This window comes from Corylus avellana, chromosome 7 (genome assembly GCF_965113065.1).
Source record: "Corylus avellana chromosome 7, dhCorAvel1.hap1.2, whole genome shotgun sequence".
NCBI classification, from domain to species: Eukaryota; Viridiplantae; Streptophyta; class Magnoliopsida; order Fagales; family Betulaceae; genus Corylus; species Corylus avellana.
Genome location: NC_142496.1, coordinates 7,156,994 through 7,183,912, shown reverse-complemented (window position 1 = coordinate 7,183,912; position 26,919 = coordinate 7,156,994). Strand labels below are relative to the sequence as shown.

The 26,919-nt window shown below is 36.3% G+C and overlaps 2 protein-coding genes and 1 pseudogene across 2 annotated transcripts; all 3 read right to left on the bottom strand.

The window, feature by feature from the left end:
* Positions 1 to 24: 24 nt before the first annotated feature.
* On the bottom strand, positions 25 to 1,862 carry LOC132185352 (uncharacterized; annotated as a pseudogene).
* Positions 1,863 to 24,275: 22,413 nt separating this feature from the next.
* On the bottom strand, positions 24,276 to 24,911 carry LOC148584398 (uncharacterized). The gene is made up of 2 exons (XM_088518427.1): positions 24,642 to 24,911; positions 24,276 to 24,548 (listed from the first exon to the last, which is right to left on the bottom strand). The coding sequence occupies exons 1-2, from the start codon at positions 24,909 to 24,911 to the stop codon at positions 24,276 to 24,278; spliced, it is 543 nt and encodes a 180-aa protein (XP_088374553.1).
* Positions 24,912 to 25,118: 207 nt separating this feature from the next.
* Positions 25,119 to 25,802, bottom strand: LOC132185353 (uncharacterized). The gene has a single exon (XM_059599139.2). It carries the CDS (start codon positions 25,800 to 25,802, stop codon positions 25,119 to 25,121), a length of 684 nt encoding a protein of 227 aa, XP_059455122.2.
* Positions 25,803 to 26,919: the final 1,117 nt, after the last annotated feature.

Sequence of the window (26,919 nt, the reverse complement as noted above, 5' to 3'; positions counted from 1 at the left end):
ATTCAAATCATAACAATTTTCCTCTTAGACTTTAGCCTGGTCTTCGGTTGGACCCCTTGTTGACTTGCGTATGAAATTACACAGCTTCTTCGCCATCCAATGGAGTAGGTGAATTATGTGAATCAACTTCTTCGCTATCCAATAGAGTAGCCGAATTATGTGAATTACCCCAGCAATCAAAACGATTCCCATCCAAATATCTACTAATTTTAGGGCCAATGAGCTAACTTTATCAAGAAGATGATTCGGGGTCACCATAATCGATCACTGCTTTTATATAGGTAAATGTCATGAACGCGACTGAGATAGTCATGGCTAACGTCAAAAGCCATATAAAGAACTTGCTCCTAAGAGGATATCCAGTAATGACCAAAAGTATGACGCATAGAGATGCAAAGAAAGAGGTGGTATTGAAATATAAGAACAATAGGTAGTCGTCTGGATAGGAATAAGATAAAACTGCTGTGCCGCCTTCACATATATTATCTTGCGTACAATAGAAACCATCCGTGGAGTTGGTTGTATTTTGTTGCCAAACGCCACCTGGTGGGCTGATCCCAGCTTGGAAAGCCATGGTTGCAATTACAGTGGCTACTACCATCAATGTGCCACGTGTTTCTTCCATCCAATTTCCCTGGTGCGTCCAGTGTTTAACTAAGAACGAATAAACGCACTCCCACAATCTCCTAAACCTTGATCAAGCTAGCTTTCCGGATTGAGTTGGTTGTGCTTCATCAGCAGTTGGTGTCGTTGGTAGGGAAGAATTTAGATCAGTTGATCTTCTGACACCGGCTTCTTTTAGAATGTTTTGGATTTCAAAACATTTAAAATCTCTTGGACAGACGTCTAAGACATCCAAAGCTGTGTAACCAATCTTGTTCATGGCATTAGCCTCTGTTTTTATTTCTGGTACTGAAAGTAAGTATTTTACGGCCTGCACAAAGACAACAAAAAAATAAATTTAATTCAACCACATTGAATGATCATTCTTGGGTCAGTTACTACTTTTTGCATGATTTTTAGTAGAACTGCATCAAACGAAGGGATCTTTCTATTTTTGATGGGCATGTATGAAAACATTGTGAATATTCTTCCATTGTTTTTACTTTTTCTGCGAACATATGGACGAATACAAGCAAACTAACATAAAAGAGAAGGAGAAACAAGAAGTAGATGTCAAATAATTTCGTAGACGTGGATAGTGTGGTACTTTATATATCACTAGAAATAAATCTTTAAAAGAGTAGCCATAGATATTGTTAACGCACCTTCATTTGCTTGAGCATCACAGCTAAATGCAATATGGAGTTTCCATCGTGGTCTTTGGAGTTGAGGAATAATTCTTCACAATTAGCTAATACCACCAACAATTTTAGAGCATCCAGATGATTATATCGAACGCACAAGTGCAAAACACTGTCTCCATCGAGATTCACTCGGATGGACTCTCGTCGAGCAATAATTAACTCTTCTATGATCTCTATTCGTCCTCTCATTGCTGCTAAATGGAGAGGAATTCTCCCATCTTGATCACGAACTAAGCAAACATCTGCATTTGCTTGCAAGAATGCTTGTACCAGGTCAGTGTATCCCTCTGCAGAAGCCAAGTGAAGTGGGGTTCGTCCCAGCGAGTCTGCCTCTTTTACAAGTTTAGGGTTCTTGCTGACAAGAACTTTACAAAATTCAAGGTGGCCAAGCAAAGCTGCTATGTGTAAAGGGGTCTCACTTAAGGATGTGAGTGAAACTTTATTAAGGATGAGTGGATCCCTTTGGATCAATCTTTTCAGGGTGATTACACACCCATTCAGTGAGGCTTCATAAACAGCAGCCATATTCTCTTCTTCATCTTGCCTTCTATCCATTATAGAGAGAGTTCAAGCCGTCTCTAGTGAATGTGACGGTTGAAGAACTTCAGCAAGAAATTATAAACTTGCTAGAGCTTAATTGGTTCTTTGCATGTTAACTGCTATAAAAGGATTACCTTTTATAATAAACTTCAACATTAGAAAAAGAGAAGAAATTTCAAATAATAATAATAATAAACGTCAACTGGATGGTGGGTGGCAGAGTATAGAAGAAAACAAAGTCGATAAAAGACAAGAAACTTCAACAATAAATTATATACTCTATTACTCTAAGATCGATGGCGAAGTGAACATGATGGTGGGGCGTGAAAAGGGCTAAAAGAAAACAATAGGAAAAAGGGAGGAAACTTCAGAAATTATATATATGTGTATAATATTAAAATATGGATAAGGTGTACTACATATATATGTATATATGTTTCACATGCATAAAAAAAACTCCAATTTCTCAGGCTTTTATGTTCAATTGTTCAATCGGGAGATTTAATAATTTTTATTTTTGTTTTACACATAAACGAAAAAGAATATAAGAGGTGTTGTGTATTCACTTGTGAAGTTTGTGTCACACATTGATAAAATATAAAGAAAAAGAGTAGTTAATAGATCTAAGTGGATCCAAGCCTATTATCTTAAGCTTTTTGGGCTAGAATTTTTGTTCTAATATGTATATTAACGTACTCTTGTTTGACTACCCATGGTGTTTCTCTCCCTAACAATTGGTATCAGAACCATCGTTAGCTTTCGCTGATATGAGTGTCTTGGTTTGACGAGTTTAGTCACGTGAGTGAAGATTTGTTGTGCATGGACTTGTGAGGTTTGTGTCCCACATTGATAAAGTATAAAGAAAAAAAGTAATTAATATACATAAGTGGATCCAAGCTCATTAGCTTAGGCTTTTTGGGCTGGAAGTAGCCGGTGTTCAAATATGTATATTAGCTTACTTTTATTTGACTACTTTTAGTGTTTTTTTCCTCAACAATTAATATCAGAGCTATGGTTAGCTTCTGTGGCTGCTGATATGAGTGTCTTTGTTTGACATGTACATGCAAGAAATGCGAGGTTTCATCCAAATGTTATTTTTTACTGCCATATTATTATAGTTATATAAAAATAATATAAGAGTTTACTAAATAGTTTTATTTTACGAGACGTGTATGAATTAAGCTTTTTTTTTAGAAAAAAAAAAAAGGGAAAGGACAAGAAATTAACGTCTTATTTCTCTTTTCGTCTACTTAATTAACAAGTTGTTAGGAGAATGACACATGCATTATGTAAATAGAAGATGTCATCAACTACGTACATATGATCGATCCAATGCAGAAATAGTTTTAAAAGACTTGGTCATCCACATCACGTGGCCAGTTTTGAAGAAATTACTACTTGCTAATTGAAAATCATTATACCGCTGTTGTAGCTTGTATATTAAAATTACATAATTAAGCTTATTGCGCCTTTGCTTAACAATAATAAATTAGGAGTAGAGTTTAGAGGAATTTGGAGATTTATAGTTGCTATATAGATATATAGGAGAAGGGTTAAAAATTCTGTATATATATTCGCAAATATTTATCTTAGAATATATTTTTAGATAGGATTTTATGAGAAGTAATTTTAACATTTATTGTAATCAAATCAAATTAAATTTGAATACATTCAAACTTATTTGATTTATCATATCTTTTTCTATTTCTCTACCTTCTTTTATATATATATATATATATATATATATATATATATGAACTCTTTGTATTGTAAATTCATTTAGTAATAAGAGCAAAATGTAATTATTTGAGTTTTATCCGATGAACATAGATAGATCGTAGACAAAACCAAAGTAAAATCTTTGATTTTCATTTTCTTTATTATACTTCATTATTTATTTCATCAATTTATACCTGATTTTTCAGAAGCATTTGTGGTTCAAGTGTCAATATTTAGTTTATGGTGATACCCAAACTAAATAAAAATTAAGCGTGGCATATGGGACTTACCAGGAGGCAGGAGCCTTGATTCCCTCCTTGGATTCGACAAAAGTCTGGTCTCATGTGCTTCCACTATTGGGAGGAGTTGCTCAACAACTGTACGAATATGGGTCAGTTTTTGTTTTTTATTATTATTTTTTTCCTAATTACGAACATGGGTTAATTGAATTGACGAGTTAGAATACTCACATCCGCTAAACAAAATAGTCTTGTGAGTCATGCAGAAAAAAATAAAAAAATACAAAATTTATATTAGGCTAGTAAAAGTGGTTAAGAGTTTGCTGGGCTGTTGCACCCTTTTATTTTATTTTATTTTTTTTTTTTTTTACATGTTGGTAGGAGAAGGTAATTCGAATTAGTGATTTCCGCTTAATTAGGCAGGACTACAGCCAATTGAGCTACTTTTTGAGGACCTAAGCTGTTGCACTTAACACTGTAGCTCAACAATCAATATTTAATAATAATTAAAAAAAATTCAGTTATTCTTTCTTTTATTTGGAAATAAGAAAAATAAATAAATAATCTTTTAAATAAATAAAAAATTTAATAACTAAAATGTTGAGTCAAATATAAGCACTTTTAAAAAATAAATAATTAAAATAAAAAATATGATTCTTTAATCTTTTCTTTTTATTTATTTATTTAATTACAAATAAATAAATAAAAATATTTAATCAGCACGATGTAAGTTTTGAAAGAATATTGCAAAATGCCAATGCCCGTTCCAAATGTGGTCCAAGCCAACTACTTATTCGGGGTATAATTGAGTTTACTTTGACCGAAGCCATGTTCCAAGTATATTGTGATTTGATTTATTTTATTTTATTTATAAGTACAAGTATATTGGGATTTGGTAGGTCTTGATGGGGATGGGATGTTACTTTCCGTAGAAAGGTTTCATACAACGGTTTCTATGGAACCCGAGCCTTTTTAGTTAATGGCTCTCTTAATAGCTCTAAAAAAATTTTAGGGGCATAAATAAAACACTTGTCTCATTAAAAAAAAAAAAAAAAATTACTTAGGATTAAAATAAAAACATAACCAAAAAAAAAGAAAAAAGGGGTGGCCGGCCACCCTATCTTGGCCATAAAGGAAAAAAAAAAAATTACTTAGGATTAAAATAAAAACATAACCAAAAAAAAAAAAAAAGGGGTGGCCGGCCACCCTATCTTGGCCATAAAGGGAGGCCAGCCACCCCTATTTTAGCCCAGCTAGGGGTGGCCGAACCACCTCATGGCCTATTGGGGTGGTTGGCCACCCCCAACTTGCAAAAGGGAGTGGCTGAACCGTACCCAAGAGCTTTGGGAGTAGTTCGACCACTCCTATTGGGCTTGGAGGTGGTTCGTTCGGTCTGGGGTGGCCGAAGGAACCCCCAAGAGCCAACGGGCCTAAACTATATATATATATATGGCCATTGGGGGTGGTTCGGCCACCCTTGACTAGCCATTGATAAAGTACATTATATATTATAATAAATATGACCTATGGGTCATAACGCGGATGGGTTAGATCCACGAGTGAACCCACAAGTCAAGAGTTTTTTATTTTATTTTATTTTTTTATTTAATAAAAAAATTATTTTTTTATTAAAAAATTAGGGCATTTTAGAAATTTCACACCCCAGGAACCTGTGAAATAGTCGTGTTGTGTCTGGGGTGGGTGAACCGTTTAGCTAAATGGGTCGTGTCTAGGTTTACTCTAAACGGGTGGCGAGTCATTATGGGTCGTAAACAGGTCGATCTGCCAACCCGTTTTGCCAGCTCAAGTCCTTCATGTGGGGCCAAGCCTATTGGTTTAGCATCTTTACGTGGCGTTTGTTTCTTTTCCTACTTGGTTTTGGAGTTCATCTTTTAGCTGGCTTTTATTCTCCAATCATTATTAGGACTTGGTAGCCGACTACTAAAACTTATGAAATTTTATTGTATTCCTAAGTGTATGAATCGTTGTAAGTGTGAGGTCGAACTCACAGGAAATTGTGTTTATGAAAAACAATTATATCTAAACCAATTAAATCTTAACCTAGTTCTGAAATGTGAGAGATTTTTGAAAGAAAATCAAAAGCATAAACTGAATAAAGTGAAAGTTATCAATTAACGAAGCACTAAGATTTCGGAATTCGTACCCACAAAATTATAGCAACATATTCTCATGATCAATAATATTTCTGAAGGCACATGTATGTTTTACTTTGTTTCAAAGAATTAATCAAAACAATCTAATGTATCCATTCATACGCAAATCGCAAAAGATATTCAACTTAAATTAAATCATCCAATATATAAGGATACCAAATTTAAATTAAATCATCAAATGTATCCATAGAATGAATCACAATGGATATCCAATTTTTTTGACAACAAAAACCCAAGTAATCAATTAAATGAACGTCTTCAACTAATTTAATTGAAAGAGAATAATTGGAAAATCAAACTCATATAATTAGAAAGTATTACATCACATGAAAATAGTGTTGCTAACCATAAGTGAGGCTTCATCCTTAACCTTAGTTGAGAGTTTGGCCTCTCATGGAATTGAAAAAGAATACAAGAGTAATTGAATCCATGGAGATTTGAGAAGCTTACAAATTAAAAACCCCAAATTGAGAGCACCAAAAGCTAGGAAAGCCTTAAACTTTATTCTCTCTTCTTTGAAGTTTCGTACTAAAAAAACCTCATATTTTTATTTGATGTATTTTCTTTTTATAGGGCTTTTTTTAGGGTTTTTACCCTAAAGTCGGCGCTTAGGTGGATTTATGCCAGATAAATGCGCTCGATCGCACACTAGGTGCGCTCGAGCGCACTCGAGCATGCGCTTTCCTCTTCTACGGCACAGCGCTTGAGCATTGCTAGCTTGTCCATGGGCGCGGGTGCGCTCGAGCGTGAACTAGTTGGGCTCGAGCGCAGATGCGCTCGATCCCACTTCCTTTGATGGCTCTTTTTTCAGCTTTTGCATATTTTGCATTATGTCCGCAATTTTCCCTTAGCAGCCTGCAAAACACTAAATTTACAGAACTAACACAAAACATCAAATTAGGATACATCTAAAGGATTAACAAATGCAAATTAAGGGGCTCAAATATGTAATATTTGACACTCAATAAATACTCCCAAACTTTCATATTGCTAGTCCCATAGCAGTACACAACTAAGAATAAAATTAAAACATGAAACATAAATCCTCTGTCGTGGGAGATACAATTGCATTTGGCATATGCAATAAGCCTTTTAAACCCTTAGGCATACCTAGTGGACGAGTAAAGTCCCCTGAGGGTTTAACAGAAATGATACCCACAAACATTGTCAGCAGTATGTTGTTCAAAAGAATGAAGTTTCACACAAACAATGGTTCTTATTCATGAGCAAGCTTACAAAAATGAACTCCATATTCAAAATCTTTAGGACAATTAAAGTCAAATCACTCATATTGGACAGTTGAGACATCATATGTTCCGATAGGTGCAAAGTGAAATTAGCATACAATCATGAGGCTTCAATTTAATCTCAAGACAAAGGTTCAATATCTCCAAATTTGTAGAAATCCCTATCAGATGAAACAACCAAGGCAAGATGTACATTTTTTTTTTTTTTTTTTTTTTTTTTTTTTGCATAGGCTATGCAATGCTTAGCTCCCTTAATCTTTCTAATTGACCCATGTACCAAGTGTTAGGCCAAGGACTCTCAAACTAAATGGCTTTAGGGCACTAAATGTAGAAAAATTCCTAAGGGCTTATTAACTCAAGTCAAAAAGGCTGTGAAGCCAAGCTAGCCATACCATCAACCAAATTGAACTTCACACCTTTTTACGTGAACACTCAATACTTAATGAGGTAAGAGTTCCAGTTACTCAGTGAAAAACTCAGAATGATCTTTTATTTTTTTTATTTTTTTTACAAGCTAAGGTTATTTATCTATAAGTCATCCAACAAATCTCAAGATAAACAAGATTAAACTCAAATTTCATACCTCACAGATTATATGCTAATGTGTTCATGATAATTCAACTCAAAACAAGTGAAGTCTTTTTTGCCCAAAAATAAGTCATAGGACTCAGATTCCTAATGAAAGGATCATGTGTTCAGCACTTTAAGCAAGCCAATGAAATGCAAATCACAATAACAGCTTAATTCATACTTATCAACAACATAGCAATTTTTTTTTTTTTTTTTTGGAACAAATAAACAGATTGAAGCAGTAAATCAGAGAGACATAGAGATTTTGGTGATGAAGAGGAAACATTTTAGAAAACTTTCTAAAAGTAAAACATCTCTAAGGCAGCTAAACACAAGAAATCACTAAAAGAAAATTTAGGTTACAGACACAAGGACACTTACAACCCTTTGCAACTCTTAGGCTATGTAAGGTCAACAAGCTTCTTGGTTGTCTTCATAGGTCGACAATTTGCTTGAAGTGATTCTCATTTGTTGGATCCTCCGATAGATGTTGTGAAAATTTTAATACTCGCAAGTAAAAGGATTGCAAGTGCGAGGTCGATCTCACAGGGAATTGTGTTCTTGAAAAGCTATTATGTCTAAATTAATCAAATCCTAACCTAGTTCCAAAAAGTGAGAGATTGTTTTTGTGAATGTAAAATCAAAGGCATAAACAACATAAAGTGAGATTAATCAATTAACAAAGCACTAAGGTTTCGGAAACCGCACTCACAAAGTCATAGCAACATATTCCCATGACCAATAATATTTCCAAAGTTCTCACAGCAAAATCTTAGGTAAGTTTTACTTTTGCTTCAAAGAATTAATCAAAACCATCCCATGTATCCATTGATGCACAAATCACAAAAGAAATCCAATTTAAAATAAATTATCAAGTGTATCCGTAAATCACAAAAGATATCAAATTTAAATCATAACATCAATTGTATTCATAGAATAAATCACAAGGGATATCCAATTTTTTTATAAATAAAAACCAAGCAATCAATTACTTGAAATAAACTCAAATCATCAAATGTATCCTTGAATCACAAAAGATATCCAAGAATCATTCCACAAATTGATTTGAAGTAAAACAATTCGAAAATCAAACTCATTAAATTGGAAAATATTACATCACATGAGAATTAATGTTACTAATCATAAGTGAGGCTTCATCCTCAACCTTAGTTGAGGGTTTAGCTTCTCACAGAATTGAAAGATAGAACAAGAGTAATTGAATCCATGGAGAATTTAGAAGCTTACAAATTAAAAATTGCAAAGTTGAGAACACCAAAAGCTAGGCAGACCCTAAACTTTCTTCTTTCTTTTGTTAAATTTCGTACTCTATAGCCTCTTACAAATTTCTCTGAAGTCTATTCTATTTATAGGGCTTTGCTTAGAGTTTTCTAGGGTTTTAACCTAAAAACCGGTGCTAGGTCAGACGAGTGCGCTCGATCGCACTCGAGCATGCATATCTTCTCCTGCAGCGCAGTGCTTGGGCGCTACTTGCTTGGACATAGGCAGGGGTGCACTCGAGCGTGCTCTTGCTTGGCTCGAGCGCATATGCGATCGAGCGTAGGGCTGTGCGCTCGATCCCACTTCCGTTTGTAGCTTTTTCCCAAAGTTAGCATTTTTCACATCAAAACCGTAGTTTTTTCTTAGCAGCCTGCAAAACACTAAAACAACAAAACTAGCACAAGATATCAGATTATAACATAGCTAAAAGATTAAGAAATGTAAATTAAGGAGCTCAAATATGCAATATTTGATACTCATCAGTAGACTTCTTATCCTTGATGAACAAAACGACTTCTCAACCACAGAAACACTTTAAGAGAAAATAGCTCTGAAGCCCTGAATACTGATAATCCTCTCTTAGCACAATATAGAATTTACCATCTCAATTGCTTAGAAAAATAGTGCTCTATCAATTGAGAATTAGGTTTGCTTGCTAAAGAAGAAAACATTATTAAGGAAAATCCACAGTAGCGTGCGGACTGGTGGCCATGTTCGAATGGACCTAGGGTTTTATAGAAGTCCAAGCTGAACTTGAAAAACCCTAATGCGGCAACAACATACTTTCGTTCGGACGGGCTTGGGAATGTGTAGCGAACGAAGCTCTCGGGTTTTGCTATGTAACTCATCATGTTCTGACGGACTAGCGAACATACATCGAACGAAGCTTTCAGGTTTTACTATGTAACTCACCACGTTTGGACGGCCCAGTGAACGTGTAGTGAACAGAGCTCTCGGGTTTCAATAGGAAACGTAGCCGTTCGGACACTAGTGAACGTTCTTGCAAACGAAGTTTCAATCGAGAAGAAATTACACTTTTGGACACCGAATTAACCAACCTAAAAACTAACACAAATTATAGCTGAACCCACATAGTTTATAAAAAATATGGCTGAACCCATCTTCCAAAGAGTAGTTCATACAAATAAGAAGATTTTCTTTTCTGGTTTTCAGAATTTGTTTTACTTTGGTGTTGTTTGCTTAGGGTTTTGGGACATGGATGAGATTAGATGGGAGGAAATTGGGGGAATAAGATATTGTTGGGAGAAAAAACAATACACAAACTCCTTCTTTGTGTGAATCTGTAGGAAACTATAAAATAGAGCAATATATATGTGGAAAAAATATATCCAAACACCACAAAGCACAAGACACACGGTTTTTACTTGGAAAAACTTCCCGGTGTGAGAAGGAAAAACCACGGGACCGTAGTCCACTCAAACAATTTCACTATCAACAATAACGGGAATACATGAGTCTTCCATAGTCTCAACTAGAAGCATACAATCAGCAGCTATCCTTCAAGAAATAAAATTTCTTGGCATAAATCAACTTCTACAAGAAATAAAGAAAGATCTCACCCAAATAGAGGCTACTATTTATCGGCTCAAAAAACTGAAACAGAATACTCAGAATCCAATCTCCACAATTCAAAATGAAGAGTCACGTGTCATGAACATCCCTGCAAAATTTCAGCTCAATCGGACCATAAACGCTTATCAATCGGAGCTGTTGATCAAGTCTGGACGGAATTTTCTGAAATTGGTTTTTGGACCTCGTTTCTTCTATTTCTCTGGCGGCTCCTTGTATCTTTTTCTTTTCGTATTATTCTCTCTTTGCAACAACAAAGGATATTAGGTTTAGCGAACCCTATTCCAAATGGGCCTCTCTATATGGGTTTAATAAAAAACACACATGGGCCACACAAGTTTGGGCCATCCTCCACTTAATAGGGAAACCCAACCCAACATATATCACATTTTTTTTTCTTCCACTTCGTTATCTTGATTTCTGCCCTAGGTGGAGGTGTTTCTGTTATTTAAATTGAAATTAAATATTTTAGGCTTGTAGTTGGTGACTCTACTCTCTTTATGGCTTATGTTATGCACTTTTGTCTGCAATAGACTTGAATTAATGTTGGTCCTTCTGCAATAGTATAGTTTGTGTGCAGTAGGCTTTTCCCCATGTCCCCTATTTGTAAGAGTTTTCATTTATTACAGGGGTTCAATACTTTTTTGCCTTTTGTGGTTTAATAACTTTATTTTTTACGCTTTAGGGTTTAGTTTTTATCACCGGAGGTACTTCGGGTATACATAAAGACGGAGATAGTACCTTTGTCCAACTTTCGTACAAAATTTGATGAAAATCCACGTGATCGCCCCTAAAAACTTGACACGTGTCTATATACCTAATTAAAAATAATTTTTTTTTTTAAAAAAAATAAAACATAAAAAATTTAAAAATTTAATTTAATTAAATTGAAAAAAAAAATGTTTGGAAAAGGGGTGGCTTCTGGGCCGTTTTTTAGGGTGGCCAAACCACCCCCAAGTTGCAAAATGGGGGTAGTCGAAACTACCCCCAAGGCTGTTGGGGGTCACTCGGCCAACCCTGCTTGGCCTTGGGTGGTTTTAGCCACCCCATGCCGGTAGATCTGGGGTGGCTGAACTACCTTGTGGTGGTTTGGTAACCCCAAAAGGCCAATGAAAAAAAAAAAAATAGAGTTGACCTTTAGGGGTGGCCGAACTACCACCAAGGACCATGGGAGTGGCCGAACCATCGCCAAGGGCCATGGAGGTGGCTGGACCACCCCCAAGGGCCATGGGGGTGGTTTCGGCCACCCCCATTTTGCAACTTGGTGGTGGCTCATGGGCCCTTTGGGTGTGGTTGGACCACTCCCTTTTCGAAACAATTTTTTTTTTTTTAATTAATTTAATTTACCTTTTTTAATGTTTTTAATTTTTTTTTTAAATTTATTTATTTATTTTTAAAAGAATTTGAGAGATTATTGGAATGAGGGGCCCTCTCTTTACTCATTCATTAAAAAAAAAAAATTATTGTGTCCTTTATAGTTTATAGAGATGAGATTTCAAGATCACATACACAAAAGTACAAGTGCAGAAGTCAAAATTTGGGAACATCCCTAGCCGCAACCTAATGGCTTCACCTTAATAGCTTGAATCTTAAGATAAGGTATAACATAACTTAATGGACAATTACATATAAAGTGGAATAAATTGAGACGAGATTTTAGAAGGGGGTTCGGTTTTAGACACCTACGTATACCATCAGAGAAGAGCTCAAAGGACTACATTCTTGCCTTTATTATTTAATATGATTGTGTACAAAGATTCTATTTATAAAGCTTACAAATAATTTAAATTTATTTAAATAGAAACAAATGCCTTAATTTAGGTAGTTAAATTCTCATCAAATTCTTAAATTTAGGATAATCTAAATATACTCTAACATATCCAAGCTCCAATGTAACACCCTTACTCTAAGTGGGTATGATATTGTCCGATTTGGGCAAGCCCGCACGGTTTTTATTATTGGGTTTACCCCCAAAAGGCCTCATACCATTTAGAAAGAGTATATTCCATATAAACCCACCATCTTTTCCATGCCCAGGCAATGTGGGACATCACAATTATGTAACACCCTTGTTCCAACTAGTACGATATTGTCCACTTTGGGTCAAGCCCGCACAGTTTTTATTATTCGGTTTACCCCCAAAAGACCTCATACTATTTAGAGAGAGTATATTTCATATAAACACATCATATTTTTCATGCCCAAGCAATGTAAGACGTCACAATCACCCCCTCTTAGGACCTATCATCCTCACGACGACCCTCATAGGCTTGTGCACGCTCCCCCCATCTCAGGCTGGGCTATGACTTTGATACCATACCATATTGTGACATCTCACATTGCCTGGGCATAGAAAAGATGATGTGTTTATATGGAATATACTCTCTCTAAATGGTATGAGCCCTTTGGGGGTAAACCCAATAATAAAACCGTACGGGCTTGGCCCAAAGCGGACAATATCATACCACTTGGAGCAGGGGTGTTACATAATTGTGACGTCCCACATTGTCTGGGCATGGAAAATATGATGTGTTTATTTGGAATATACTCTCTCTAAATGGTATGAGGCCTTTTAGGGGTAAGCCCAATAATAAAACTGTGCGGGCTTGGCCCAAAGCGGACTACTTGGAGCAGATGTGTTACATATGGTATCAGAGCCATAGCCCAGCCTGAAATGGGAGGAGCGTGCACAAGCTCATGAGGGTTGCTAGCGATGACGTTGGTTCTACGAGGGGCTGATTGTGACGTCTCACATTGCTTAGGCATGAAAAAGATGATGTGTTTATATGAAATATACTCTCTTTAAATGGGATGAGGTCTTTTGGGGGTAAACCGAATAATAAAAACTGTGCGGGCTTGGCTCAAAGCGGACAATATCATACCATTTGGAGCATGGGTGTTACATCCAAGGTCAATTGATTAATGAAGAATCATATCAATATTTTATCTATGTTGGCAAACAATCCTGTTTAGTGAGTCGCATCAATCAATAATGAGGAAAATATGAAGAAAAAAAAATGTTGGGCGAAAGCATTTCCAATGAATATATAATTATAACGTGTTAGAGCATCTCTAAGAAAGTAGCCAAATGGTTCGTAATAGTCAAATTTATCTGTAACAGAATAGGTAAAATAACATTTTTTCTTCTAATGTGAACAATAAATATTAAATAGGCTCTTTAGCATATTCACTATTCATATTAGAAATAGTTTTTTATTAGATCACTAGCAGCAGCTTCCATTTTGTTGAAATAATGATGATGTGGAAATTATAGCGAAAGCAATATAGAAAATAAACACAATAGGCTTTACGGGTGGTTTGGTGTTTGACACCTATGTCCACCATTCGGAATACCCCTAAGGGCTACATTGTGCTCATTAATTTGATTTGTCTATAATACAAATGTTCATATTTATAGGGTAATGTCTAAATATAAGTATAGTAATTAAATCTCCTTGATTTGATTATAATCTCAATATTTGATTACAATTAGCCCATAAATAGAGAATATTTGATATCAACATAATTATGGAATATACGGAAAATATATAATATTTTCTACTAACATCCCCCTCGAACTCAAGGTGGAATATTTCGGCGGTGGCGGGCAGCCAGCGACATTGGCAGGTGGCTGGTGAATGCAGATTTAAAAATGGTCGACAACGGGCCAAACTCAAAAAAGGGGGTCGATAACGGAGTAGGGCAAATAATGAGCAAAACTTCAAAAGGGGCCGACGACAGGCCAAAATTCAAAAGGGGCCGACAACGGGCCAGGGCTGACAATGAGCCAAACTTCAAAAGGACTGACAATGGGCCAAGGCCAACTAGGGCCAAAACTTAAAAAGGGCCAACTATGGGCTAGGGCCGACTTGAGCCAAAAAAATAAAGAACATGGGCCCACTTGGGCGGTTATTAGATTGGCGCACCAAACTTGACCGGCACGTGGCGCGTGTGATGTGGTTAATTTTTTTTTTTTGAATCCGGATTTGGTGTGGGCAGTTGCAGTATAGGATTATAAGCTTGGCTAATGAGCAAGCATTCCCTGTGGCTGAATGCAAGTGGAATCGTGGGCTGCAATCTAGTGCAACACATTCATGTGCACTCGCGAGCCGTGATCTTGTGTGACTCGAGTACAGGTTGAATTGCGGGGTGGAGGTGTGTGAATCCCACACACGCAGTGACAGGTGGCGCATTGGAGCTCATGCAGTGTCTGTTTTGGCTGATCTTGGTGGCTATGAAATCTATGGCGTATGATCTTTGAATGGTGGGAACGGTGAGGTGTTTGGATGAACTTGGTGGCATGTGGCTGAATGGGCAGAAGGTGTGGGAGACACGTGGTGGTCGGAGGCGGTGATGGATGACTAGTGGTGACGCTTGGAGAAGTGTGACACTTGGGTGTAGTGGAACAATGAGAAACGTCAATGACGTTGAAGGCCACAAGAAAGTGGCTCTGATACCATGTTGAAATAATGATGATGCGAAAATTATAGCGGAAGCAATATAGAAAAAAAATACAAAGAACTTTACGGGTGGTTCGGTGTTAGACACTTACGTCCATCACTCGAAATATTCCTAAGGGCTACATTGTGCTCCTTAACTTGATTTTTCTATAATACAAATATCCCTATTTATTGGGTAATGTCTAAATACAAATATAGTAATCAAATCCCCTTGATATGATTACAATCTCAATATTTGATTACAATCAGCCCATAAATAGAGAATAGTTAATATCAACATAATTATGGAATATACAGAAAATATATTATATTTTCCCTATATTCTAACACCTTTGGTTTTTCCTAAGTTTAGGAAACAAAACTACTTTTTGCTTCCATATGAAAATATATTTCACAATAGCTTCACTTTCCATATACCATTAAAATATTATTTCTTTACAAAATATAAGTTCCCTACCAGCCCTCACATTTTTTACAAAATCCCAACACAATCCTCAATGAAAGACAAAAAGATGAAAGATGAGAGTAAATAGAAATTTGTATATTAAAATAAGGGGTAACTTCACTAAAGACCTCTGAACTTCTACTTGATTTGACAAACCCTCCAAACTTTAAAATCTCTCAATTTGGACCCCTGAACTTTCAATTGCTCTCAATGTGGACCCCGCCGTCAATTTTAGCCGTTAGAAATACCAAAAAAGACCAACATATCCCTAATTTTTGTTTTTTTTTTTTGTTTTTAAATAAAAAAGGTTTTGGAATTAAGGGTAAAGTTGAAATTTTATACCAAAGTCAGAGGTATAAACGTCATGTAACATTTAAAATCTGATAAAGGTATTCACATTGAGAGCAATTGAAAGTTCATGGGACCAAATTGAGAGATTTTGAAGTTTGGGGTTTGTCAAATCGGATAGAAATTCAAGGATCTTTAGTGAAGTTACCCATTAAAATAATGTATAGGAAATCACTTTTGGTTCCCTACACATTGGAAAATACTGTAGCTACCAAAGGGTATTGGTTAAATTTAGGAAACGGTGAGGTTTTGTGATTTTTTTTTAAAAATTTTTTTTCCTAAATATAGTGAAGGAATTGGCTATAGGGTATTTGCTGCTAGTGCTCTTAAAAAAAAGTACACATATCTTTCCTTAAATTACCACCACATTGTTAATGTACTTTCAAGCTATTAATTGTGTCAATATCTCTCAAACTATCAATTTTTAGGTCCCATATCTTAAAAAGGGAGGTAATAGAATGAGAATAAAGAAAATGAACTCTAGAGGTCACAGAGATGGGAGGTAATAGAACGAGAATAAAGAAAATAAAAGAGAAAAGAAAATCCAAATCATTTCAACTTTTATGGATATTTATCATATATACAAGAACCACAATTTGAAATGAACCTTTTAGCCCTCTTAGACAATAGCCTGGTCTTCTTTAGAAGGACACATTGTTGACCCGCATTTCAAATTTTGCAAGTTGTTCATCACCCAAGAGAGTAGGCGAATTTGTGAGAATCACACCAACCACGAGCAGTCAAATCCAAATATTTTTTGTAAGGGAAAAATATAATTTAATTTTTTAAATTATCAGTTATTTTTATTTTTATTTTTTAATGTTCAAAAAGTGATAAAATAGTTCTTAAATTATTAACTAATTGTAATTTGACTGCTCCATTAGTCATCACCGTCAAATAAGATGAAAAATTTAATATAATATCGTTTTGATAAGGTTAAGTTACTAAAATGCCTATTTAAAAAAAAAAAAAAATCAATTTTAAGAACTCCCAAACGACCTCATTTGGCAAACTTAAAAAAAACATAAAAAATTAATTTAAAAAAAATAGAAGACGGGTTGGTTTAGGGGTGGCTCGTCGGCCACCATATGGGGTGGCCGGCGAGCCACCCCAGGCCATGGGGGTGGCTCATCTCTCTCTGGTCCTCTATATAGACTATATGCTTCTCCAATTGCAGGATTTTTGTCCCTGGCCAGACGCTTATACCTCTCTATAACTGGACCGTTTTCGCCGGATGGTAACACTCAAATTTCCCTCACCCTCTGGACCAATTCGTTGCATTCATTCGCATATAATTTAGTTCTGTCATCTGTGCTGCTTTGTTGGTTTCAGGATTCAAGTTTTGTACCTGGCTGTGAAGACACTGAGGGAGTCAGGCCATCAACAAGTTGAAGACAAATAACAATGGCGATGATGAGATAAGGGTCTGTGGGTTGAGCTTCAACGATGACGGGTTTAAACTCGACCCAGTGTGCCCAATCGAGTCCACCGACGATTCAGCTGTGAAACAAGTTCGGTTTGGCGGTGAATTTGTAATAATTGAAGACGAGGGAGGTGAGTCTGGCGAGATTCCGAGTTCACCTGGTCAGGTTGTGGAAGAGGCGGCCCAAGTGGGGTGTTATAGTGGTGGGGAAGCCCTGATGGTGGGTCTGGTGGCGATGAAGAGGAGCTTGGATCTGCAGAGGGCATTGGCGAGCGACGTCGTTTATTTTTTTAAAATTAATTTTTTTAATTTTTGTTTAGGATTTGCCGAACGACATCTTTCGGGGCCTTTTTTAAATCGATTTTTTTTTTTTAATTCAAAAAGGCATTTTAGTAATTTAACTTTGCAAAAACAATGTCGTATAAAATTTTTCATCCTATTTGACGGTGATAAATAATAGAGCGATCAAATTACAACTGATTGATAATTTTATTGTTACTTTATTACATTTTAAACATTAAGGGGTTAAATCACAAATGACTTATAATTTAAGGGACGTTTTATATTTTTTCCTTTTTTATATTTATGCCTTTCCATAAACTATTTTAAAAAAATGATGTGGGGCCACCAAACACACTGCCCAAAAATAGGTAAGTGCCATGAATTACGTGACTGCGGTAGACATGGCTAAAGTCAAAAACCATGTAGCTACCTTGCTCGTAAGAGGAAATCCACTAATGACCAAAAGTACGATGGACAAAGATGCAAAGAAAGAGGTAGTGTTGAGAAATAAGAAGTTTAGGTAGTCTTTTGGATAGACATAAGCTGAAACGGTTGTGCCGGCTTGACATAAATCTTGAGTACAATCGAAACTACCCTTTGTTTTACTTTCTTGCCAAACGCCACCTGGTGGGCTGATTCCAGCTTGGAAAGCCATGCTTGCAATCACAGTAGCCACTACCATCAATGTGCCACGTGTCTCTTCCATCCAATTATCCTGGTACTTCAATTGGTTAACTAATGATGACGAAAGAAAGTAGGCCCACCACCTCTTAAACCTTGATCGAGCTGGTGGTTCGGACTGCGTCGGTTGTGCTGCATTAAGACCAATAGCACTTGATGTCTCTAGCCCGGAAGAATTTGGATCTAGAGATCTTTTAACACCGGCTTTCTTTAGAATGCCTTGGATTTCAAACTTGTTCTTGGCATTAACCTCCGTTTTTATTTTCAGTACTGAATGTAAATATTTTATGATCTGCACAAAGACAACAATCTATTGTTTCATCCGATCATAGCTAAAAATAAATTCTAAAAGCCGTTGATAAAGCAAACACAAATAAATTTAATTCAAACACATCTGTCTTGGGCTCATTTTCTATTTTTTTTGCATGATCATCACAAAAACAGTATCAAAAGAAGGGATATTTTCCTATTTTTGTTGGGTTTGAATAAAAACATCGCGATTCTTCTATTAATTTCTTCTTTCTTGTACGAATATATATTCTTTTAATTTTAAAATCTATCCCTCCTTTATGACCAAAGACAAACTTATGAAAAATGAAAGGATAAAAAGATGTTTAAAAGTCGTGGTCAAGAAGTACGTAGAATCATTTCAAAGATATGGATAATACATACTACTTTATATCTATAAATATACTAGAAAGAAATTTCTCTTCTAAAAGGGTATTCATATACATTGTTAACGCACCTTTGTTTGCTTGAGCATCACAACTTGAAAGCTTTTGAGATTGAATGATTTGTATTACTATCAAATGTGTACATTTATACATGTACAGTAAATCAAATAATATCTAACTATATATACATTTGAATTTAAACTATAACAATAATATTTGAATAATTATCTTCTGCACTATATCAGCAACTGCAGTATATCAAGTAATAGAACAAATCTCTGACAGCTTGGTTGTTGAGATAGTGTTGGAGTCTGATAATGGGGTAGAAGATATATTGTTAACATCTCCCCGCAAGTCCATGGGGGCAGAGCATACCATAAGCTTGTCACGTAGAATGCCAAAGCGGACAGAACTGAGACCCTTAGTAAATATATCGGCAATTTGATTTTGAGTGCTAATAAATTTAATTGAAATATCACGATTAATCACTTTATCTCGAATGAAGTGATAATCGATCTCGATATGTTTTGTTCTCGCATGATACACCGGATTAGAAGCTAAAGCAAGAACACCAATATTATCACACCATAGGATGGGTGCAGAAAATAATGGAATGCAAATTTCTTTGAATAACATGCGTAACCAAAACAAGTCAGCAGTAGCAATCGACATAGCATGATATTCGGCTTCCGTACTCGATCTAGCAATGACAAGTTGCTTCTTTGCCATCCACAAAACAAGACAAGAGCCCAAGAAAACACCAATACCTATAGTAGATCGTCGATCATCAGGATCCCCGGCCCAATCGGAGTCACAAAATGCTTGGAGAGAAAGATGACCCTTTGTATACCATAAACTGTGATCAATAGTCCCTTTAAGGTAGCAAAGCACACGTTTTGTAGCAGTCCAATGAAGGGATGAGGGATTGTGCATATGTTGGCATAATTGATTAACAACAAATGCAATATCCGGTCTTGTCATTGTACAATATTGCAAGGCACCCACGGTTCGTCTGAATTCAGTGATGTCTATGGAAGAAAGCGGGTCACCAGCAGTTTTGGACATTCTGGAACCAGCAAGGCATGGGGAAGAGTATGGTTTGGCACCTAACATCTTCGTCCTAGACAAGAGATCAGTGATGTACTTAGCTTGGCAAAAATGCAATCCTGAAGAGGAGCGATGAGCCTGAACACCTAGAAAATAACCCGAGGGACCAAGATCCTTCAACTTGAATACTTGCTGTAATTTAGTAATAACACCAAAAATATGAGATGGATGAATACCCATAACAAGTATATCATCAACATAAATCAAGATAAAAATGTGAATGTCATTATGATGGAACATAAATAAGGATGAGTCCACTGAAGATTGGACAAACCCAATATCCGTAAGAGCCTCAAATAACCATGTGAACCATGCACGGGGTGCTTGTTTGAGGCTATACAAAGACAAGTGTAATCGGCACACGTGGTTGGGAAATTGAGAATCCACAAATCCCCGAGGTTGCTCCATATATACTTCCTCCAATAAATTGCCATGAAGAAATGCATTGGATTCATCCAATTGACAAATACCCCAATCAAACTGCACTGCCAAGGCCAAAAGAACCCGAATTGTTGAACATTTAACAACTGGGCTAAATGTATTAGTAAAATCCACGCCAGACTCTTGATCAAACCCCTTAGCCACCAACCAGGCTTTAAATCTATCAATAGTACCATCTTGCTTTTGTTTTACTTTGTACACCCACTTATTACGTATAATATTGTGATTAGGAGGAGGAGAGCAGAGAGACCATGTACCGTTTGCAATAAGTGCATGAAATTCCTCACCCATTGCCGCACGCCAATCAGGAGATAGTGCAGCTTGAGAATAGCATGTAGGTTCAAGAGGAATCGTAATACTGGTGGGGGCAAGAACAGCATGCTGGGAAGAGTAAAACATTTGAAAGCCTTGGTAAGATCGTGGTCTGAGATGACCAGTACGTGAACGGGTGACCATAGAGTGTGTAGGAGGAATATCACTGATAGAGGTAGAAGTTGGAATGGCAAGAGCTGTTTCAGGTATTAAGACGTATGAAGGGGCAATGGAAGCAGAGGATGGGGAAGAGACTATGGATGACGCATGTTGTGCAAATTTATTTAACTCGCAAGTGCACGAATCGATTGTAGTTTAATGGATTGCAAGTGCGAAGTCGATCCCACAGAGAATTGTATTTTTGAAAGAGCAATTTATATCTAAACTAATTAAATCCTAATCTAGTTCTAAAAGGGTTTTGATTTTTGAGTTTTGAAAATTAAAGGATAAACATAAACTAAATAAAATAAGTAAATCTAAGGATAAAGGTACTAAGGTTTGAGAATTCACACTCACCAAATCATAACAACATACTTTATGTTCATCAATATTAATCCGAAGTTCTCACAAATTAAATCATAGACATGTTTTACTATACTTCAAAAAATTAATCAAAACCATCTCATGTATCCATTCATTGACCAAATCACAAAAGGAATCCAAATTAAATTGAAACACCAGATGTATCCGTAGAACAAATCACAAGGGATATCCAATTTTTATGAGTTAAAAGCCAAGCAATCAATCATATGAAATTATCTCAAATCATCAAATGTATCCTTGAATCACAAGAGATATCCAAGAATCACTCTATACAATTGATTAGAAGTAAAACAATTGAAATATAAAACCCAATAAAATCAGAATAATAAAAACTTACATAAAAGTATTGATGTTCTTCATCGGTGAGGCTTCATCCCCAACCTTAGTTGGGAATTTAGCTCCACATAAAAATAAAATCTAAACCTAAACCTAAACCTAAAGAAAAACTAAACAAAAGAATTTTGCTCTCTGGGATTGTGTATCTTTTCTTGAATGCAAAGAAGTCTATTTATAGGCTTAGGGAAGTCCTAGAAGCCCAAGTAAACCTAGATAATTCGGAAGTCTGTCTCCCAGTCAAAATAAAAGTCTGAAATCGGAATAGGATTCGTCCAGATTTGTGTCCTTTAATTACGGGGCGATTTTGACATAGTAACTGTACGAATTACGAAAATCCTATTTCACAACAAATTGTAGTATTTTGAGCTAGCTTTCCAATGCCATTTGAATCACTTCAATCCGATATTTGAGTGGAGAGTTATGGTCAAAATACTAAGACATGTGCAGAATCTGAATTTGAATCCGATCCGAAATCTTATCCAATCTGAACTTTAATCTGATTTAACCTTTCCTTAGATTTGGTTAGACTTAACCACACAATCTAGGTCTTCTCAAAGTATGCTTTCTTCCAAACTTCGCATTTTTCCCTTTAAAGCTGCAGTTTTTCTTCAATGACCTACAAAACACTAAAAACACAAAACTAACACAAAATATTAAATAACGACACAGCTAAAGGATTAACTAATGTAAATAAAGGGGTCCAAATATGCAATATTTGGCACTTATCAACGCATCTGGAGCAATGTGAGGGATTTGAGTAGAGGAAAAATTTGATATAGACATAAGAGAATCAGAAGAAAGCACAGGAAGTGCAGGAGAAACAGGAGATGCAATTGACACGGGTGGAGTAGACTCAATGAGAGAAGAGGAGAAGATTAGGGACTGAAGCATAACAAACTTTAGAGATGATCCAGTAGAAGATGGAACAGAGGATATGAGAGCACCTTCTTTAGCAGGGAAAACATTTTCAAAGAAGACTACATTTCTAGACATATACACACGACGAGAAACAGGTTCTAAACAACGGTACCCTTGCTGAGCTGAACTATGCCCCAAAAAAATACAACGCTTATTTCTAAACATCAACTTGTGACTCGTATATGGTCATAAAAGGGGGAAACATGCACAGCCAAAGGACCGAAATGTCGTGTAATCAAGATTTTTGTTAAACAATTTATAGTACGGTGAAACATTGTCCAAAACATGGGTGGGAAGTCGATTTATAATGAACACCGACGTAAGAAATGCGTCTACCCAAAACAAAGGAGCCAAGTTGGATTGAGCAAGAAGAGATAGACCCATCTCGACGATGTGTCTATGTTTTCTTTTAGCCAAGCCATTTTTTTTTTGTGGCGTATGAGGGTAGGAAATCCTATGATGAATGCCATGTGTATCAAGAAATTGTTTGAAAGCGTTGGAAACAACCTGACCACCACCATTAGATTTAAATTGCTTAATTAAACAAGAAAACTGATTTTCCACAAGAGACTTGAATTTCAAAAAAACAGGAAAGAAATCTGATTTATTATGGATGGGATACAACCAGGTAAATCTGGAGAAGTCATCAACAAATAGAACATAATATAAACACCCTCCCACCGACTTGGTAGAACAAGACCAGACATCGGAATGAAAAAGTTTCAAGGGATGAGAGGAAACACGGCTAGAAGGTTGGAAAGGGAGCTGTTTGCTTTTGCCAAGTTGACAAGGTTCACAGACCACTTCCAGTTGCTTCATACCGTAGACAGGAAGAGAAAATTGATGCAGGAGGTGTGAGACAACTGGAGAGGATGCATGGCCCAATCTAAAATGCTACACAGCCTCAGAAGCTTTGACACCTAAGAGGGCAGTCAAGGCATGCCGTTTATTAGCTGAAAAAGAACTGAGATGAAGAGGATAGAGACCCCCTTCAGTTTTTCCTTCCAAGAGAGTCATCCCCATTTGAGAATCCTTAACAAAATAGTGAGAATCCGTGAGAATAAAAAAACACGCATTATCACGACAAAACTTGTTAATAGATAATAGATTAACAAGAGCTTGAGGACAATGGAATATTTTAGAAAGGTGTAAAGTAGAATGTGGAGTGTGAAAAGTAAGAGAACCAGTATTTTGAATCCCCGAACCTGAGCCATTTCCCACTGCAACATTATCAGTACCTATATATGGCTACTGCAATGAGAGATTTTCCAAACTTGATGTTATGTGTTGGTTAGCACCACTATCAGCATACCAAGGATCTGCTTCAGAATTGGGATTGGTATGGGCAACCATGGCAGCTAATTGAGCAGGAGGATGACGTCCTTGATAAGCATGATCCATGCGATGAAAGCAATCTAGGGCCTTGTGGCTTGGTTTACCACAAATTTGGCAGGGGGACTTTGGTGGATGTGAGACAAGTGGAGCTGAGGTGGATTTTGGTGGAGAATGAGGGACAACAGGGCGTGGAGAGGAGTAGGAGCGAGGTTGGGACTTTCTAGAGAACTTTGGTTTACGATTGAAGTGTTGTGAATGTGATTTAGAGGAAAACATAGCAAATTGGTTGCTATGAGCCAAGAGAGACTAATTCTGGATTTCCATGAGCAGCTCAAAGGATAAGAGCTCAGCTTGGAAATCTTCAAGGGATAAAGATTTATGGCAGCTTGCAAAGGACAAGGAAGTAACAAAGGGGTTGAAGACTGGAGTAAGTCCACTAACCATAAATGCAATAAGGTCATCATCGTCAATGACTTTACCAACTGCACCAAGTTCTGCAGCAAGATGCTTGGCATGTTCAACATATTTTGTACAACTTTGAGAACCTTGGTGAAGACTCTGAAGTTGACGGCGGAGATGCTGGATACGAGATGTCGAATTAGAAGCATAACGGTTGGCGAGAGACAACTAGGCTTCATGAGCAGCATGGATACCAAAAACAGAAGGAATGACCTTGTCGGACAGAGTGGCAGTGAGCCAACTCAATACGAATTGATCCTTCTTAGTCCATAACTGAAATTCAGAAGTGATAGTAGTAGGAACCTTTCCTTCAGCATCCAGAAGGAACTTTGGTGGGCACGGCTCAGAACCATCCACGAAGCCCATCGAATCATTAGTTTTCAAAATAGGTGAAAACTTATTCAGCCACACTAAGTAGTTGGGACCATCCAACTTGGTAGTAACAAGCTGACCAAGATTAAGAGGAATAAAGGCAGAAGCCATAGAGATAAAAATAAGAAAGGAGTGGAAAAAAATTATTTAGTTGCGTGAGCTAGTAGCTCTGATACCATCAAAGCTTTTGAGATTGAATGATTTGTATTACAATCAAATGTGTATATTTATACACGTACAGTGAATCAAATAATATCTAGCTATATATACATTTGAATTTAAACTATAACAATAATATTTGAATAATTATCTTCTGCACTATATCAGCAACTGCAATATATCAAGTAACAGAACAAATCTCTTACAGCTTGGTTGTTGAGATAGTGTTGGAGTCTCATGATGGGGTAGAAGATATATTGTTAACATATCTAAATGCAATTTGGAGTTGCCATTGTGGTCTTTGGAGTTGAGGAATAATTCATCACCACTAGCCGATTCCACTAACAATTTTAGAGCATCCAACTGATTATATCGAACACACAAGTGTAAAACACTCTCTCCATTGAGATTCACCTTGATAGACTCTGGTCGAGCAGAAATTAACTCTTTTACGATCTCTATTCGTCCTCTTATCGCGGCTAAGTGGAGAGGAATTCTCTCGTCCCGATTAGAAGCTAAGCGAACATCTGTATTTTCTTGCAGCAATGCTTGTACTATTTTAATGTGGCCCTCAGCAGAAGCCAAGTGAAGAGGAGTTCGCCCCAACGCGTCCACATCTTTTGCAAATGTAGGTTTCTTGCTAAGAAGAAGCCTACAAAATTCAAGATGGCCATGCAAAGTTGCTATATGTAAGGGAGTATCCTTGAGGGACGTCAGTGAAACTTCACTAAGAATGAGTGCATCCCTTTGGATCAATGCGGTCAAAATGCTTACACACCCCTTCTGTGAGGATTCATAGAGTTCTTCAACCATTTTGTCTTCTTCAACATGCCTTGTATTCATCATAGAGTGTTTAATCCTTCCTTAATGAATGTGAGAATTGAATAACCTCAACAAGAAATTCTGAACTTATTAGAGTTTGGTGCTTTGCATGCACTACATATAAAAGGATTACCTTTGGAAATGTGACATTTGAAAGTCAAAGCAATGGTGGCCCCCGTAGGAACTTGGAAACAAACAATAATAATAATAATAATAAAAAGTGGTAAAAGAGAAGAAACTTCAATTAAAATTATAACAACTTACAAAAAAAAAAATTATAATACGATGGCCAAGTCAAAACAACAGGAAAAAGGGAGGAAACTTCGCCCACAGCCCCCAATAAATTTAGGCCTTCAATTAATATATATATATGTGTGTGACTATCCATGCATGTTAATAATTGGAGTTCTTGAGGTTCGACATCCTTTATATAGCCCTATCTTACAAGGATTTGTTCCATTGCGAGTGGTAATTTATTATTGATATCTTTTTACTTAAACAAAGACCACATCACATGATCTAGCATTGTTCTTTCTTTCAAGTAATTGAATTTCTAGTACTATTCCGCTGTGCATGTGATGCACTAGTTGATCCCAAGAGTAATAATAACAAGTATTTATATAGTATCATATACAAACAATATATTATTTTTTACGTCTCACTACATCACCTGGAAAATCTAAAATGTCCAAACATTAAAAAAGATCACAAATCCCATATAAAACTCAACACTCAAATGATAAAGTTTAGGGTCCAAAATGGTCCAACTTAAAATCTCAAAAACACAGATGTATCAATCTAAGTAGTACAACATCCCTAATGAACATTATTCCAAAACTCAAACAATATTATTTGAAATAAGGCACAATTGAGAATTGCTTTCTAGGAAGTCTTTGCTCTCTCTTGTACATTCCTTGTGAAGCATCCATATGAATCTGTAACCATAGCATGCTTTATGTGTGAATTGCAGCATAATAAGTAACGTAAGTAGTGAAGAACTTGAAAAAACATGCATCGAGTTAAGTAGAAGGTTCAGTTGACAATACTAATAATAATATAAAAAAAAAAAAATTCTTAATGCACAATTGACAAGGACAAAAACATAAAATCCTATTACACTTGTGGTACCATTAGGCAT